The sequence below is a fragment of the Babylonia areolata genome, chromosome 1, assembly GCF_041734735.1.
Source record: "Babylonia areolata isolate BAREFJ2019XMU chromosome 1, ASM4173473v1, whole genome shotgun sequence".
NCBI classification, from domain to species: Eukaryota; Metazoa; Mollusca; class Gastropoda; order Neogastropoda; family Buccinidae; genus Babylonia; species Babylonia areolata.
This window is the reverse complement of record NC_134876.1, coordinates 6,310,631-6,327,616: the sequence shown is the minus strand read 5'-3', so window position 1 is coordinate 6,327,616 and position 16,986 is coordinate 6,310,631. Positions and strand designations below refer to the sequence as shown.

The 16,986-nt window shown below is 42.4% G+C and overlaps 1 protein-coding gene across 4 annotated transcripts in view; it reads left to right on the top strand.

Moving 5' to 3' along the window:
- LOC143300374 (uncharacterized) overlaps positions 1-16,986 on the top strand; it is an 88,280-nt gene that overhangs the window by 63,906 nt on the left and 7,388 nt on the right. Inside the window, exons 15-26 of one of the 4 annotated variants that reach the window (XM_076614032.1) lie at positions 584-718; positions 2,187-2,318; positions 3,259-3,348; positions 3,907-4,035; positions 5,165-5,264; positions 6,004-6,083; positions 6,803-6,964; positions 7,457-7,702; positions 8,548-8,679; positions 9,109-9,147; positions 11,081-12,084; positions 14,590-14,604. In XM_076614032.1, coding sequence (XP_076470147.1) covers positions 584-718; positions 2,187-2,318; positions 3,259-3,348; positions 3,907-4,035; positions 5,165-5,264; positions 6,004-6,083; positions 6,803-6,964; positions 7,457-7,702; positions 8,548-8,679; positions 9,109-9,147; positions 11,081-12,084; positions 14,590-14,604 — 2,264 coding nt within the window. The remainder of the gene's footprint in view (positions 1-583; positions 719-2,186; positions 2,319-3,258; positions 3,349-3,906; positions 4,036-5,164; positions 5,265-6,003; positions 6,084-6,802; positions 6,965-7,456; positions 7,703-8,547; positions 8,680-9,108; positions 9,148-11,080; positions 12,085-14,589; positions 14,605-16,986) is intronic. The other 3 variants (XM_076614197.1, XM_076614114.1, XM_076614280.1) reach the window with 3 other exon arrangements.

Sequence of the window (16,986 nt, the reverse complement as noted above, 5' to 3'; positions counted from 1 at the left end):
GTTTGAATTGATGAGAGGTGAGTGAGTGTGCGGCATCGGGTGGGTGAAGGGGGTGTTCTGTGTTTGAATTGGTGAGAGGTGAGAGTGAGTCAGTGCAGGGGTTGGTTTGTGTTTACACCGTTGACAGTAACTTTAGGGGGTTGGTTTGTGTTTTTATTGGTGACAGTAAATCACTATAGTGGTTTGTTTGTGTTTGAATTAGTGGTGTCATTTTGTGCCATAGGGTGAGTGTCGAGGTTGCTCTGTGTTTGGGTTGGTGATACCGGTGCATGGTTTTGAGTGAGAGTTGGGATTTGTTTGTGTTAGGATTTGTGGTAACAATGAGAGACAGTGAGTGAGAGTTGGAGGTTGTTTTTTTAATATTTTGATTGGTGGTAACAATGTGTGACGTCGGGTGAGTGTACAGGTTTGTGTTTGAATTGGTGATAACATCGTGTGACATCGGATGAATGATTTCAATGACTGGCACATGTCTGCAACCTTTTTAAAGTAGTGTTGTTTCAGCCCATATTGCATGTCAGAATATTTATTAAAAAAATAACAAAAAAAAAACGTACCATGCCATGCGGTGTTTGTCATGCAGGGATTGCCCGGACTCCAAGGAGAGAAGGGAGACAGCGGCGCCCCCGGCATCCCAGGACTGCCAGGGGACATGGGTCGAGCCGGGGCTCCAGGCATTCCCGGGGCCCCAGGAGAACCTGGGCTGGTTGGACTCCAGGTGAGGTGGTTTTTGTTGTTTTGTTGTTTTGCTGAGGCCGATACTTCCGTTCTCACCATTTCATTTTGACGGGCGCAATAGCCGAGTGGTTAAAGCACTGGACTTTCAATCTGAGGGTCACGGGTTCGAATCTTGGTAATGGCGCCTGGTGGGTAAAGGGTGGAGATTTTTCCGACCTGCCCGGTCACCATATGTGGAGACCTGCTTGTGCCTGAAACCCTTCGTGTGTATACGCAAGCAGAAGATCAAATACGCACCTTAAAAATCCTGTAATCTATGTCAGCATAAGTTGGGTTATGGAAACAAGAACATACCCAGAATGCACACCCCCGAAAACGGAGTATGGCTACCTACATGGCGTGGTAAAAACGGTCATACATGTAACAGACCACTCGTGTACATGCGAGTGAACGTGTGAGTTGCAGTCCACGAAGAAGAAGAAGAAGAAGAAGAAGAATTTTATTTGGGGGATTAAAATAGCGGAAGGAGAGGATTTTGCCTTGCCTTCCTGTGCCGTGCCATTGACACAGCGGATATGCAATCACTGCCCGAATGACCTTGAAAGGCTATGGGACGTTTAACCTGAACAATTTTCTTACGTTCTGGTTTTTACCTATTCGTGGACCTACGTCTGGATGTTCTTGGGGAATGTGGCGGGTGTTCTCTGCATGTGTGTTTGGGTGTCATTGTGTGTGTGTGTGTGTGTGTGTTCATATGTGTGTGTGCACGCATTAGTGCGTGCGGACAGATTGTATGAATTGTCTGTATGTGTGTGTGCGCGCGCCTTGTGTGCTTGTGTTAGAGTGAGCGCTCATGGTGTCTACGTGTACTTGTTTCGCGCACGCGTGTATGTGTGTTTGTATGTGTGCGTGAGTGTTTGCATTTGAGTGTGTATGTGTATGTGTCTGTCTGTGTGCCTGCACACGTGTAAGTGTGGAGACGCGCGCGTATGTGTGTGTGTGTGTGTGTGTGTGTTTGTACAGCTCTGTGCTCATGTCATTGGAATTGGCGACAGAACATAACTCAATATCGTCAACAACACCCTTAAAATTGGAATAAGGTAACAAAATGATATTGATGCTGATGTTAGTTATGATTATGAAACCATTCCACTTTTGAGCAGATTGGTGTGTGTTTGTGTTCTGCGTATTTGATGTGTGTGTGGATGTATGGTTTGTCTCCGAAATCGGTTTTTAACTAGTGCAGTGTGTTCAAAGGAGGCAGAAAAGAGTAAACTGTAAGTAAGTTTATTAAATGTTCGTTAAATTTGCAAAATACTCTTCTGGGGGTTAAAAGACGTTTGTATTTTCTCATCTTCTATATGACGCTGTTACACATTTGGAAATGTTTCGTCTGGGCATGAAATCATTATTTCGTAGTAATCCTCCATACTTCAATTGGAGTGAAAGGATGATTAAAACTTGAGACGTGTGTGTGTGTGTGTGTGTGTGTGTGTGTGTGATATCAGGGTACCAAAGGTGGCAAAGGTGACACGGGCCCGGTGGGACCATCCGGACCATCTGGACCACCTGGACCACCTGGACCACGTGGCCCAGGAGGTAGCTTCACGGGAGAGGTGGAGAGCGTGCCTGGCGAAAAGGTGAGATGTATTACTCACTGGATGTGTGTCAGAGAGAGAGAGGGGCGGGGGAGAGGAGAGAAATCGGTTTATTGTACATTGGCCTTGGGCCACAATATAATGGGGAAGGGTGGGTCGGTGGGGTTGCACATAACACTGTGTTATTGATAGCAACTAAACAGTAAAAAAAAAGAAAGAAAAACGAAACAAAAGAGGAGAGAGAGACAGAGAGAGAGAGGGGGGGGGAGGAGAAGGGATGGCGTATATTGCAGAATGGGTGTGATAGAGAAAGGAAGTGCGAAAGAGGCGGGGATAGAGACCAGAGGGGATTTTGAAAAAAATGCAGAATTGAGAGAGAGGGAGGAGAGAGAGGGAGACGAGAGAAGACTTGTGTATATTGAAGAATGTATGTAACTGAGAAAGAGAGAGACGGGGGAGAGAAATAGGGAGAGGAGAGTGGTATTTATTGCAAAAATATGTGTGATTGAGAAAGAAAGAGAGAGAGATAGGGACACAGACGAGAGGGGACTGGTACTTATCGCAGAATGGATGTGACTGAGAGAGAGAGAGAGAGAGAGGCGGGGAGAGGTAGAGACTTAAGGGGACTGGAATACGTTGCTGAATGGGTGAGAGAGAGAGAGAGAGAGGGGGGGGGACTGGAACATATTGCAAAATTGGTGTGATTCAGAAAGAGAGGTGGGGAAAGAAAGAGACGAGATGGGACTGGTACATATTGCACAATGGGTATGGTTGAAAAAGAGAGAGACTGGGATGGGGAGAGAGAGACTAGCTAGAGAGGACTGGTATATAATTAATGCTGAATAGGCATGATTGAAAAAGAGAGTGTGGGAGATAGACGGTAGGAGACTGGTATATATAGGCCATGTACATGTATGTGTATGCATGTGTGTATGTGCATGAATATATATATGTTTGATGAGCATTGACATGGCCTGTGCAGGGAGAGAGAGGCGAGAAGGGAGACATGGGCCCCCCTGGACCTCGCGGCTTCCCTGGACCAGCTGGAGAGATGGGCAAGCCTGGGTTCCCTGTAAGTACCTTGGGTTGGGTGGGTCTGTTGTTGGATTGTTGCTGTGCATTGCAAAAGAATGCCTCTGTGCATATGTGTGTGTGTGTGTGGTGTTTGTGTGTGTGTGTGTGTGTGTGTGTGTGTGTGTGTGTGTGTGTGCTTTTTCCTTCATGGCTCTGTGTATGAGTGTGAGTGTGTGACTTAGATATTTATCTCAAAATCCACCCTTCATCAACCAGGTTTCCTCCAACTCACCGTTCATCCCTCTCCCCCTGCCGTCCAAAACGAAAACACTCAAATGTAAAAAGTCAATACTAACAGTGTCTACAATCACCAGTATGTGTGACGGGGTATTATAGCAAAATTCCTCCTTTGTCTTTTGTCGCTGGTCCCTTTCAGTCCTCCAGTGTGGGCCAACCTGTTATCACACACGCACAAAACAACAACAAACAAACAAACAATGTTACCTGAAATAATATAGTAGTGAGCCTTTTTGTATGTCGGATTCATTAACTTCTGTCAAAACGCTGACATGAACTGAACTGAAACGCTGAGTGCTTTTCCGGTTTGCACGTGCAGGGTCGCCCAGGGCTGCGGGGCAGGAAAGGAGAGCTCGGCATCGGCTTGAAGGGGGAGAAGGGAGAGCCCGGAGAGGGCGGCCCAGGGCAGGGCAGCGGTGTTTTCATCCCTGGCCCCAAGGGATCTAAGGTGAGGGGGTTTTCTGGGTTTAGTCATTATATGTGGACGACCCTGTGCCTCAGGAATTTGTCTTCTTTCCCATATGAGGACCCACATCACCAGATTACCTGCCTGGGAGAATCCAGGATTACCTGCCTGAGAGAATCCAGAGATTACCTGCCTGGGAGAATCCAGGATTACCTGCCTGGGAGAATCCAGAGATTACCTGCCTGGGAGAATCCAGGATTACCTGCCTGGGAGAATCCAGAGATTACCTGCCTGGGAGAATCATTACCTGCCTGGGAGAATCCAGAGATTACCTGCCTGGGAGAATCATTACCTGCCTGGGAGAATCCAGAGATTACCTGCCTGGGAGAATCCAGAGATTATACTTATTGTTTTATTTATTCATTTTGTTAATCATTATTATCATTTTAATTTTTCATTTGTTACATATCTTTTTTATATTCATTTACACATCAACTTTTTCATTCATTTATTTTTATGTCGGGGTGTGTGGCAGGGTTGTGGGTGGGGGAGCATGTGTGTACAGAGAAGGGAGGGGAGTGGGAGTGGAGGGGTGATGGGAGATTTGTTGGTTGGTTGGTCACTTTGTCAAGCGTGATAGCCATATGTCAGAGAAGTAGATAGAATGTGTGTTTGTGTGTGTCTGTGTTCGTGTATGTGTGTCCGTGTTTCTAAGCGGTGTCTGGGTGGCTGGTTGGATAATCAGCTGCTTATTTCTCAAACATGTCAAATGACACATAGTAAATTAGAGAGATGTGCGCGCGTATGTGTCTGCGCATGTGTAAGTGTTTGAGCATGCGCGTTTGTATGTGCGATTCAACGGAGAGCGTGCAGTCCTCAGAGAGCGGTCAAGTCAAATGTAGTGGAAACTTATTTGGTTTTACAATTAGAATAACTGCTGCCAGCATTGTGGAGTTCAAATAACTGTTGTGAAGCATCTTTATCTTCGTGAGTCCTGACCTATGTTTTGTGTGTGGTGTGGTGTGTGTGTGTGTGTGGTGTGTGGTGTGGTGTGGTGTGGTGTGGTGTATGTCTGTGTGTGTGTGTGTGTGTGTGAGTGTTTGTGTTTGGTGTGGTGTGGCGTGTGCTTTTGTGTTTGTGCTTGTATGTGTGTGTGTGTGTGTGTGTGTAGGGTGATGCAGGTGTGCCTGGCCTGGACGGTCGTGTGGGTCCACCAGGCCCCCCTGGTCCCGCCGGCGGTTCAGGAAGAGAAGAGCCTGGCATCGTGTTGGGTGAGACTTCATCTTGTCTAACTCTCTGTGTGTGTGTGTGTGTGTGTGTGTGTGTGTGTGTGTGTGTGTGTTGCGTGAGTGCGTGTGTCTGTGCGTGTGAATTTGTGCACGCGTGAGTGGGTGTTAGAAAATGCGAGAAACAGAGCAACTGTGCGTGCATATATGTGCGTGTAGATATTAGAGAGAGAGAGAATTGTGTGGAAAATATGTGTGTATGTGTTACAGAGAGAGCGTGTGTATGTGTGCGTTTACGTTTGTATGTATTAGAGAGAGAACATGTGTGTTAAGAATAGATAAATCAATATTTTTTTAGAAGACAGTAGAGAAGCGTCGCCATTGAAGCATTATTTTGTTCTTATATACTCTCTCCAAAAGAAGGAGAAATGGAAATCGAGAGCAAAAGAGAGAGAGAAAGAAAGACGTAATGAGTGGTAGGGACGGATTGAATACAATGACACTTAACTCACTCAGTACGGCCAGTCCTCTCTTCTCCTCTGCACAGACCCCTCGGATGTCCAGTGGGTGTCTGAATGACCCAACCTTTAGCTTCCGTCGTCAGAATTGTGCTATTCTTTGTCAACATTCACCTCTTCAGTATAAAAGCCTTCCACTTGCAATATTTTGATGATGGTAATTGTGGTGAAACGCTGTTAACGTCGTCTCTTTCGCCGTTCGTATGGAGAGAGTTAACCAATGAGATCCAGCAGTGTATATAGTAATGGTGACATTTTTTTTCCAGCGGAGAAAGGACAGAAGGGTGAAATTGGTCAAGCTGGACGCCCAGGTCGTGACGGTGAAGACGGACGACCTGGACAACAGGTAAAAAAAACAAAAACAACCAGCGTTTGTCCTTTTCTTTTGTTGAGGGAGAGAGAGAGACAGAGACAGCGAGACCAGAGTTTTGCCTCCCATTTTTGAAAATGTCCCTCATACCCTGCTGTTACATCAGACATGGTTTCAATGACTTGCGCATATCTATTGTTCATGCTTTTCTTCTCCTCGCACAGAAGTTCTCGTCTTCGAAATGGGTACATATCAGCAAATCCAACCCAGCACGGTTTGTCACGAAACACAAATCAAATGAAATAATGAAATGATTAAGGGAATTTCCTTAAAAGCAAGGTCCTATGACTTTTAACATTAGATAATTCATTCACCAGTGTACACAAGAAAAGGGCGGAATGAGAAGCGGGAGAGGAAAGGTCTGAGGCAGGAAGAAAGGAGGAGGAGTAAGCTATATCAAAGTTCACCAATATATGAGATTAACACATACGCACGCACGCACATAATTATGCAAACACACACACACACACACACACACACACACACACACACACACACACACACACACTCCTAAATCCAGCTTACATACGTTTTTCCGTGTACATCTTATTTCAGAGGTCTTGTTTTTTTGTTGTTTTTTAAACAAATTTTTAATTCAGATGTTTGGTTTGTGTATTTTCCCGCGAACATCTTATTTCACATGTTGGGTTTTTTCCCCCTGTTCCTTGTTTACCTGCGTGGTTTTTGACGAACAGGGTCAGCCAGGTCTTCCAGGTGATGAAGGTCTTCGGGGACCCCCTGGTCCACCTGGTCCCCCCGGCATTCCTGCTATCGGTAGCATCGGCAGCGGTGACGGTGAGGTGGTGGTGAGAGGCCCTCCTGGTCTGCCTGGTCCGCCCGGACTTCAGGGAGAGAGGGTGAGTGGTCAGCGTGGTGACTGTGGTGACTGCGTCATATCGTAGTTCGTAGTTCTGATGGGTATGAAATGTGAGGAACTGGTTCTTTCTTTCTATTTCTTTCAGCAACAAACGGCGAGAAGTTTTTTTCATTATTTCTATTTCTTTCAGCAACAAAGGAAAAGAAAGACATTTGCGTATTATCACTTCAATCATCTAAGGTAAATGAGAGGGGGCGGTGCAGTTTCATGTGAAGAAAACAAAAATGAAAGCGTCCATGCAGTCCTACCAGAGATTAGTCGAAGTCCTGTTTTTAGCAGAAAGCCTTTGGGTGGAGCGGGGGTTCATTACATATATAGGAAAAACACACACACACACACACACACACACACACACACACACACACACACACACACACACACACTCGGGTAGCCGAGTGACATTAGGATTAACGTGGTATTTTTCATGCTCACACCATGTGATCTTTAATATTTTATCCCCATCTCTGTACAGGGTCCCCGCGGTCTACCTGGCGTTGGCCAAGAAGGTCCCAGGGGCAGGATCGGTCCTCAGGGCCAGCCAGGACCTCCAGGACCCCCTGGTCTGGGTATCCCCGGGCCTCAGGGTCCTCCCGGCCCTCCCGGCTACAGTGCGGTGGACGGTGCATTCTCCTTCTCCGGCCGTGGTCCCCCTGGTCCTCCTGGTCCCCCAGGTCCCCCGGGACGTCCTGCGTCAGGCCTGGGCATCTCTGTTGGCGGGGTAAGGACGGACTAGTTTTGTGTGTGTGTGTTGCTGAGTGTGTTTGAAGGCTGGCGAGCAAGAAGGAAAATGACAAAGAAAAATCCACCAAAAAAGCACGAAAGATGGAAGGAAGATAGATACATGCTCGAGAAAAAGAACTGACGCTGAAACGACGACAAGAAGCGCAGAGACTCCGACAGCAAGAAGAAGACGGCCAGTACGGCCAGTCCTCTCTTCTCTACACAGACCCCTCGGATGTCCAGTGGGTGTCTCAATGATCCAACCTTTAGCTTCCGTCGTCAGAATTGTGGTATTCTTTGTCAACATTCACCTCTTCAGTGTAAGAGCCTTCCGCTTGTAATATTTTGATGGTGGTAATTGGGGAGAAACGCTGTTAACATCGTCTCTTTCGCCGTTCGTATGGAGAGAGTTTAAAATGAGTGGGTTTTTGTTAGAAGATGGGTGAGGTATTGATTTGGGTGTGCGAGCGGGTTGTTTTCAAGGTTTTATTTTGTTAGATCTACACATTCGTGTTCTGTTTGCTTCCACTTCATGATATGCGTTGTGTTGGGTGTTGCAAGAACCTCCTGTTTTGTGTTTGATTTGTTTTTCTTTTGGAAATGTATGTTTATAGGTGTATATGTGCGTTTGTGACTGTGTGTGAGTGCGTGTGTGTATGTGTGTGTGTGTGTGTGTGTTGTTGTTGTTGTTGCTGTTGTTGTTTAGAGAGAGAGAGAGATGTCTGTAGTTTCTGTTTATGTGTATTTGTTGGTTTTTTTTTAACAGAAGTTTGCCAGGGACAACCCTCTAGTTGCCTGGGGGTGTTTTTTTTTTAACGCGCGTATGTGTGTGTGTATGCTAAGGGTCCCGTGGTGTTCCCCAACATGGACGCCCTGCTGAAGGTGTCATACAACATGCCTGTGGGCACCATGGCCTACGTGGCGGATCAAGAGTACGCCTACCTGCGGGTCAGCCAGGGATGGAAATATATTCAGGTATGGTTATTTTTCACCTGGCTTTTTTCTTTCTGTGTCAGAGGCTAGGGTGTATTCAGGTATATTCAGGTGGCTTTTCTGTCTAAAATATGACAGAGGCTGGCGTGTGATGATGTGTATGTGTGTGTGCGTGTGTCGACGTGTGGGGATGGGTGGATAGGTGTTACGTTTGCGTATGTGTGGGTGTGGGTGTGTGTGCACACGTATGTATGTGCGAGCAAGAGAGACGTATGCTCAGACTGACAAGGTAAGAGAATGACTTCATCTGTCTGTATTTTGTCGAGGGTTGTATTGGAGGATAATTTTACAACTAATACTACCAAAAGTGTGTTTGTGTGTGTGTGTGTGAGGCGGGGGGAGGGGGGAGGCGGGTAAAAGAAGAGGAAGGAACAGTTGCACAAAAGATTTTGTGTGTGTGTGTCGTTTCAGCTGGGACAGTTGATACCATTGCCTAGCCCTCAGCCGCCGGTAAGGTTTTTAAATCATTTTCTAACAGTGTATAATGTAGGCGTGTGTGTGTGTTTCACACCCACGACTACTTCTGAAACAGTCTGCACTCCCCATATTTCACCTGGCATTAATTTTCAGTTGTACCTGGCCTTTCAGAAACCTGTGTTTGTTTTTGTTGTCGTTCTTTTTATTATTGTTGTTGTTGACGTTGTTCCTTCCAGATGGAGTTTTCTGCTAGGACAGTATCTGTTTGATGTTGATGTGCTTGATTACGAAAGGGTATTGTTTATTTTTCATTAAGTGGAGATGGTGCCTTATAGTGCTTATACGATACCTGAATGCATTTTTATATATGCATTGTCAGCCATCCGTCATCGATAAAGTTTCTGTTGTGTACAGAGAGGTCAGCGATCTCAAAATGGTGATGACAGTTACATCAGTTGTTATTTTAGCGTGAAATATCCGTATCGGTCCATGTTAACTGTTTATCCATTGATTAAGATAACCGGTATTAATGCGAACATTGCTTGCCAAAGCATGATTAAAATTAAGTTTTTATTATTTTCACTTCAGACCAAGCATGCAGATCACTGACTTACTATGTGCACACATACTAAGCTTTGCAGATGACTGAGTGCGCACACACGTCCACCAAGACTGGAGTATCACAAAGGCAAATAATGACGCCTAGACAACGACTGAGCATGCATATGTGACTGATAATTGGTGCACACATATACTCACTCACCAATCTTGGTGGTCACCTTATGCATAGACTCATACTAAGCATGCAAATGTCAAATGCACACTGACTGCATTATTGAAACCAAAGTTGGAAAGTCTTTTATTTGCAGTCATTGGCTTATTTTACCAATGAAAGCTAATTTAAGCGGTGGTTTATTTATGTTCTTTTTCTTTTAGATATGCTCCTTTGGAGTGAGTAAATATCGCATCACTGCTGCTGCTGCTGTTTTGTGTCTTTGGTACTTCGAAATAAGGTTCTTAATGGAGTCGGGAGCGTTGTGAAGAAAGTACTCCTTCATTATCTTATCCAGTGGACCACCTTAAACAGTTAAATTCACATGGCTGAGAATTTTTTGTAACCTTGTAACCACTGCGTAGTTTTCCACAAGATGATGAGCATATTCTGGATGAAAGACACCACATTATATTCCGACTTATATCAGCAACCAACAGTACTGTCTGAATAACACTGATATACAAGATGAAAGAAATTAATAACAGATAAAGACGGTAATAATGACGAGGAACGAAATATGAGTGGTGGGTTTAAAGAGGGTTAAGAGGGTTATTCTAGATAATTCTAGATATTGAAAAATGCTGGTAAGTGGCATAGAAACTTGGGAATCAAAAACTCATTCTGTCGCAATACATTGATGAAAATAGTGTCTCAAGTTTTTTGGAATGTGAGGATGACTTACTCTGCACTCAGAGTTATTCTTGGTAGGTTTTGGATACACCGACTATATGTTGCTTTTTTTTTTGATGTTTTTTGTTTGGTTGGTTGGGTTTTTTTGTTTCAAAGTGACATTCTGTGACAGCAGCTATCTCCCGAATTCGAACAAAGTGAAACAATAAACGTGTATATGTACATACCCTTATATTGTCACAGATGGCAATGACATTGAAAACTCTGATGTTTTAAAATGATGATTGAAGGAAAGAACGGAGGAAAGGTCATTCAAGATTAATAATTCTGATTAAGATATGGTGTTTTGTCAACCCCGGGAAACTAGTTTTTGTTTGTTTGTCTACAGCATTCGGACAAGCAAAAACACAAACAAAAAAAAAGCCCAAGCAAAATAAAAGTAACAAAAAGAAGACGAGAAGAAAGGGAATGAAAGAAAAACGAAAATACAACAACACAATTATAGTTAACATTCTGTTGGGGGTATTAATAAGTTATTGGATGTTCTCATGCTTGTCTTAGGAGAAGAATGTAGAAACTGTGATTACCAACAATGGACCGACAGAAACCGACAGTACCCCCAGCACGAGCAACCAGAGTTCAAGGAGAGATAACGTCTCGGCACAAAGCGTGACCAATAACACTTCAGACAGTTCTGTTCCTTCACCTCTCAAACGCCGAGACGAGCGGCGACACCACCAGTTTGACAGCGTAGAAGCATACAGAAAAGAACTCGAACGACGACTGAAAGAAAGAGAACGGCTGCTGAAAGAAAGGGAGGAAAGAGCTCGACAGGAAAAACTGGAACAGGAAGGAGAGGGCCGTAACGCAACTGCACAAAGGTCGTCGCGTCGGCAAAGAAGACGGAACAGAAAACAGCGCCGAAAGGAAGACAAAGAAAGGAAAGAGCAGAGCAGCAGACATGGAAACGACCGCAAAGATCGTGACGAGCAGGAAGGAAAAGAACTTGAAGAAAAAAATATTAAAAAAGAAACGCAGAGAAATCTGAGGGAAGAAAGAGCTAGAGAAGCTCACGAAAGAGAGCTGGTACTAAAACGCCGGCAGGAAGCGGAGAGGCTCCGATTGCAAGAAGAAGAAAAGGAAAGACGAGAGAAAGAGGAAGAGGAGAAAAGCCAGGCTGCAGGGAAACGGCGACAGGAAGACGAGGAAGAAATACGCCAGCAGGAGCAGAAAGCTCGAGAAAAGGCTGAGCGGGAACGCAGAAGACTGGAGCGCGAACGTAGACTGCGAGAGCGAGAACACAACGACAACGTAACGGAACTCGACAATCTGGCGACCACGATCGCGAAGTATGGGAGAGACTACAGAGAGAAAACCTTGAAAGAGAAAGGCTTCAGCGTCAGAGAAACCAGAGAAAGCTCGAGCATAACACGACCAGGAGCCCAGGGTACGAGAACAGAACTGACCACGATCATCAGCAAAGCCGTCATCACCACAGGAACAAAGGTGACCGTGATGATCAACAAAGTCATCACTATCAGCGAGGTGGTCGTCAACAGGAGCGGGTAAAATCATTTCCAACTGCTTTTTTAAATATTTTTTTTCTGCTTCTGTGCATTTTTTGTAGCCAGCCTGCGGTACTACTGTATAACGTGTGTGCACATTAGTACTTTTTTTCAGTCTTCCAGCTGAACTTTTTGCTGGTTTTTTGAAGCTTGGAGTTGGGGTCTTCTGGCGTTTTTGCTTCATGCAGTTGATATTTCTCTTCAGTTTAGAATGTTTTGTTTTTCTGTTTTGATTGATATTTTCAACTACTTTCCGCTGTCATCTTGTCCCTCATGGTATGTTGGACAAGTGACGTGACTTCCAGCAATTCACAGTGCTTAATCCGGAGATAGCAACATACAGCCTGACTGTTTTCGTTTGTTTCTTAATGATGCCGGTGGTTTGGTATCATAATGCTTTGATTGCGATTGTTTTGCCTACTATCTTTCAGCAGTAAGTGGACTGTAGTGTTTCAAGGTCTCTTTTTTTGTCTTCTTGATCTCATTCGTGTTCATTTTGTTCTTTTTCTTCTTCCGTTCTTCTTCTGTTTCTTCTTCTCTTACCGATCTCTCTCCACCTGACTTCTCTGGAAAGTCTCATTCACACACACGCACATGAAAACTTAGAAATATATAAGACGAGTTGCTTCTTTGTAGTCTATTTTTCTGTTGCTAACCAAGAGAGGTGAAGAGCACATGCTTTCGGTCAACGCAAACTCACCTGCTTGAAAATTCAAATACGATTTGCTGTTGCTGCTTTTCTTCCGTGGTGTATTTAGAATTATGAACCTTTACGGTGTGCAGTGTGTGACATATTTTTATATTTCTTAATCTCATCGTACATTGTTTGACTAAAAACTAAAGACTCATTAATAACGGGACGCTTTCTTTGCTGTTCACTGTTTAATACTCCCAAGATGTAGGTGTAAAATATCGTATGTTAGGTATCGTGTTGGACAAAATTTGAAAGCCCGCCTTTCAAAACAAAATATTGCAGATGTGAGGAGAATATATATATATATATATATATATATATATATATATATATATATATATATATATATATGTATATATATATATATATATATATATATATATATATATATATATATATATATTAGCAGCATATTCTCCTAGATTTTTTTAGGGATATTAACATTGTGTTGTATTGCACACATACCAGTTGTAAATCAAATCAAATAAAAAATACTTCACTAATCCTCATGGAAATTGATCTGTGCAAATAAAATTGTAGGAAGGGAAAACGTGAGCATCCCCTATACATGACGTGATGCATACCAAAGTCTTAAGTTGTCTTTCTTTTCAAATTCAATGTGATTTATGTGAATATGTTATGTGTATGTGTTGTGTGTCCGAGGAGTGTCCCCTCACATTCCTTAATGTCTGTGTCTACATACTCAGATCTGTCGGCCGCGCTCTGTGTGTGTGTGTGTGTGTGTGTGTGTGTTTGTGTGTGGTGTGAGTGTGTGGTGTGTGTGTGTGTAGTTGACAAGTGTTCTTCCCTTTCAGAATTGTCTGGGCTCGAAGTCTTTTAGCTGGTCTTATTTGTGCTTTATTTCATCATTTTTCATCAGCTTTTCCTTGCATCATTAACAAGCCATGTGATTACTTAGTATAGCAGTTACCATGACGTGGAACTGAATTAACACAAGTGCTGCACCGCTTTTGAGGTACAGCTTGCCCACTTCATTTTGATTTTGTTTAAATGGGGTTTCGTTGGCCGCGACACGAATATAAGATAATCACATGTCGTTTTGAATTATGTGTTGTTGTTGTTGTTGTTGTTGTCGTTGTCGTTGTTGCAATTGTTATTGGTTTTACTTCTTCATCATAATCATCATCATCCTATTCTTAATATTATCATTGTTGTCCTTGTTCTAGCTCTTGTTCCTGGTGTTTGTTTGTTTCTTTTTTTTTTTGTTTCTTTTTCTTGTTTGTTTTTTGTTATTGTTTTTTGGTTATGACAGATACAAGCATTTCTTCAACGGTCTGCTTTTTGAAGAAAACAAAAAGAATCAGGCTCTTTTTTTGTTTTTGTTTTAATTAAACACCGTGATTCATCCATATCGAAATGACTTTGACACTGCCCCAGCTTTCCATCATATTTTGTCCACGTTTGGTCTAGTGCACGTACTAATCGGTTTCCTTTGGCCGGATGTCAAATACGATATTTTTTTCTGATGAATTGATGTGCGTTTTATCATCAAGTATGTAAAGAACCAGTCGCACGGAACTCCCTCCTACTTAGCCTCACCCCACTATTCTGGCGTTTGGTGGACAGAGATGAACGTTTTTAATATACACATTCACAAGTTTGCTTTTGAATAAGTTTGACCAACGAATGCCCCATTTTTTCCTGCAATAGAATCTTTCTATTTTCTGTTGTTGAAGATTTGGATTTTTTTTCATGTATACACGTTACAATGCAGTAGAATCAAGATGTTGTTTTTGCACTTTAATGACACATGTACTAAACCGTTATTATTTTCCCTGCACCTCTTTCAGTCCGACCGTATTACAGTAAGTTTACAAACGTCCGGAGCACTGCATGAGTTCCCGTAACCAATGATTTATTGTTTTTTAGAGGCTCGGACTTTTTGTGTGCAAACTGTTGTCTACCATGTATGACTGAATAATACTAAACCACTAACTGTAGAAAACTAATATGCGTGAGGATGTAATCTTATGATTTATTAGCCGACGTCATGTCGCTCAGTAACTTGTTCTCGCCGAATGAAAATTATTCTGATTTTTTATTTTATTTTATTTTATTTTATTTTATTTTTTTTTTTTTTTTTTTTGTCCTTCTGTAACCTGTTGACGTGTTTTCTGTGTGTTTAATCCTAAATAAATTTCCAGCTTTCAGTTTGAAATTGGAAGTTGAGACGCATGTGTCTTCTTGCTTTTTTTCTTTTAAAGTTTCATCAGTTACATTATTGTTGTGTTTGTAGTGTCAGTGTATTAATTTAGTTTTGAATGCTTTTTGAAGAAAACAAGAAGAATCAGGCTCTTTTTTTTTCTTTTTTTCTTTTTTTTTAATTAAACACCGTGATTCATCCATATCGAAATGACTTTGACACTGCCCCAGCTTTTCCATCATATTATGTCGACGTTTGGTCTAGTGCACGTACAAATCGGTTTCCTTTGGCCGAATGTCAAATACTATAATTTTTTCTGATGAATTGATGTGCGTTTTATCATCAAGTATGTAAGGATCCAGTCGCACGGAACTCTCTCCTACTTAGCCTCACCCCACTATTCTGTATGTTTGGTATTTCATATTCTTTGGTATGTATGAGTAACGAAGCTAATACATGCCACAAATATCTGTCAGAAAAAAGAGTAAAGACTCAAAGTGAATATTTGACTTCCAAGAATTTCAAATTCTATGCGTTGCATTTTCAAGCATACTTACTTGAATAGAACCTGATGTACAGAAGTACAGAATACACGAAACATTAACTCATCATGCAAAACTATGTACATTCTTTTTACAGTAAACTTATGGCAGGACTTATTGTTAGCCCTTTGTCTTTGTCTTCTTTTTTTTTTTTTTTTTTTTTAATTCATACTCTGTTAGCACGCGATTTCGGATACCTATATTTTGCTGACATGCATAGACTACATACCTGTACTTGCCTTTGCAAGACTCAGTCGGAACCAAATACCTTTGAAATACCAGAGTTGCTTATATTTTTTTCATATTTACTTGTGCTGTTTGTTTGTGTCTTTCTTTCTTACTTCTAAAACTCGCTTCTTCCAGTCCTGATCCTCTTCCTTCCCTCATACCCCAACCACTCAACTCAAACAGTTGCGTTTGCATCAGTGTCTTCCACTAGCATCGTAGTTTGCCTTGCATGATTATAATGTTAGTGCCTTGCAGAATTGAATGGATTGCCTTCGCGACTGCACTGTCTTGCTGCTTTTTTTTACCTCCCTCGATTAGAATACTACATAAGAATGATTACGAATTATATAAAAGGAAGCACAAAAGGGAGGTAAGAAGACAGGTAAGGGGTGGGGAATAAAAGCATCATGATCAAGGCGGGGATAGTGTGTTATGCGATGTGTAATTGGTATTTTTTATATTTGAAAAATTCTGTAACTGGTGGAGAGTGCTTTAGTGTTGATGCATGGACGGGTGTATTGATGTTGTTGAGTTGTGCCATGCTGTGCGTAAAATGAAAATAACATACAACAGATAATGAATAAATGAACGAATAATAAGGAAGTAGATTTTGACATATTTATGACAGTGTTGTCTCGAGTCTTTATACCGAGTGTCTGTACCATTGTCAATCAGCGGTGAATGAAATTCCTTTGTTCATTCCAAAATGTCATAAATGTCTTATTACGCGTTATGATTATGGTGTTCAAGTTTCTTCTTATCTTATTTTTCTGGGGTTTGGGTGAGGGGAGGGGAGGGGCAATGGCTTTACATATGTGAACCAATACTCAAACGGGATTTTTATTGCAGTGTGACATCTTTATCTGTTGTGTTTATTCCTTAAACTTAAGGAGAGTAGCCAATATTGTGATGACATTTCTGGTTTTTTCTTTGTTTTGTGTGTGTGTGTTTTTTTTTTTTTACCTCGTTTTATCTCAAGACTCTCTCTCTCTCTCTCTCTCTCTCTCTCTCTCTCTCTTCTTGTCTGTCTGTCTGTCTCTCTGTCCCTCTGTCTGTCTGTCTCTCTCTTTGGTTGCATGGTGAAATTTTAAGTGGAAAATAAGTTAAGGAGAAAAGAAAGAAATCAGAAACATACGGGTAATATTGCACATGTATTTAGACCTTACTTGTTTTTGCTGAGCAGGAGCTTTGGTGCTGACAATTTATTTCCATTTTGGTAAATCATACACTAAAAAGATATGATTCATCATGCCATCGCTTTCAATCACTTAATT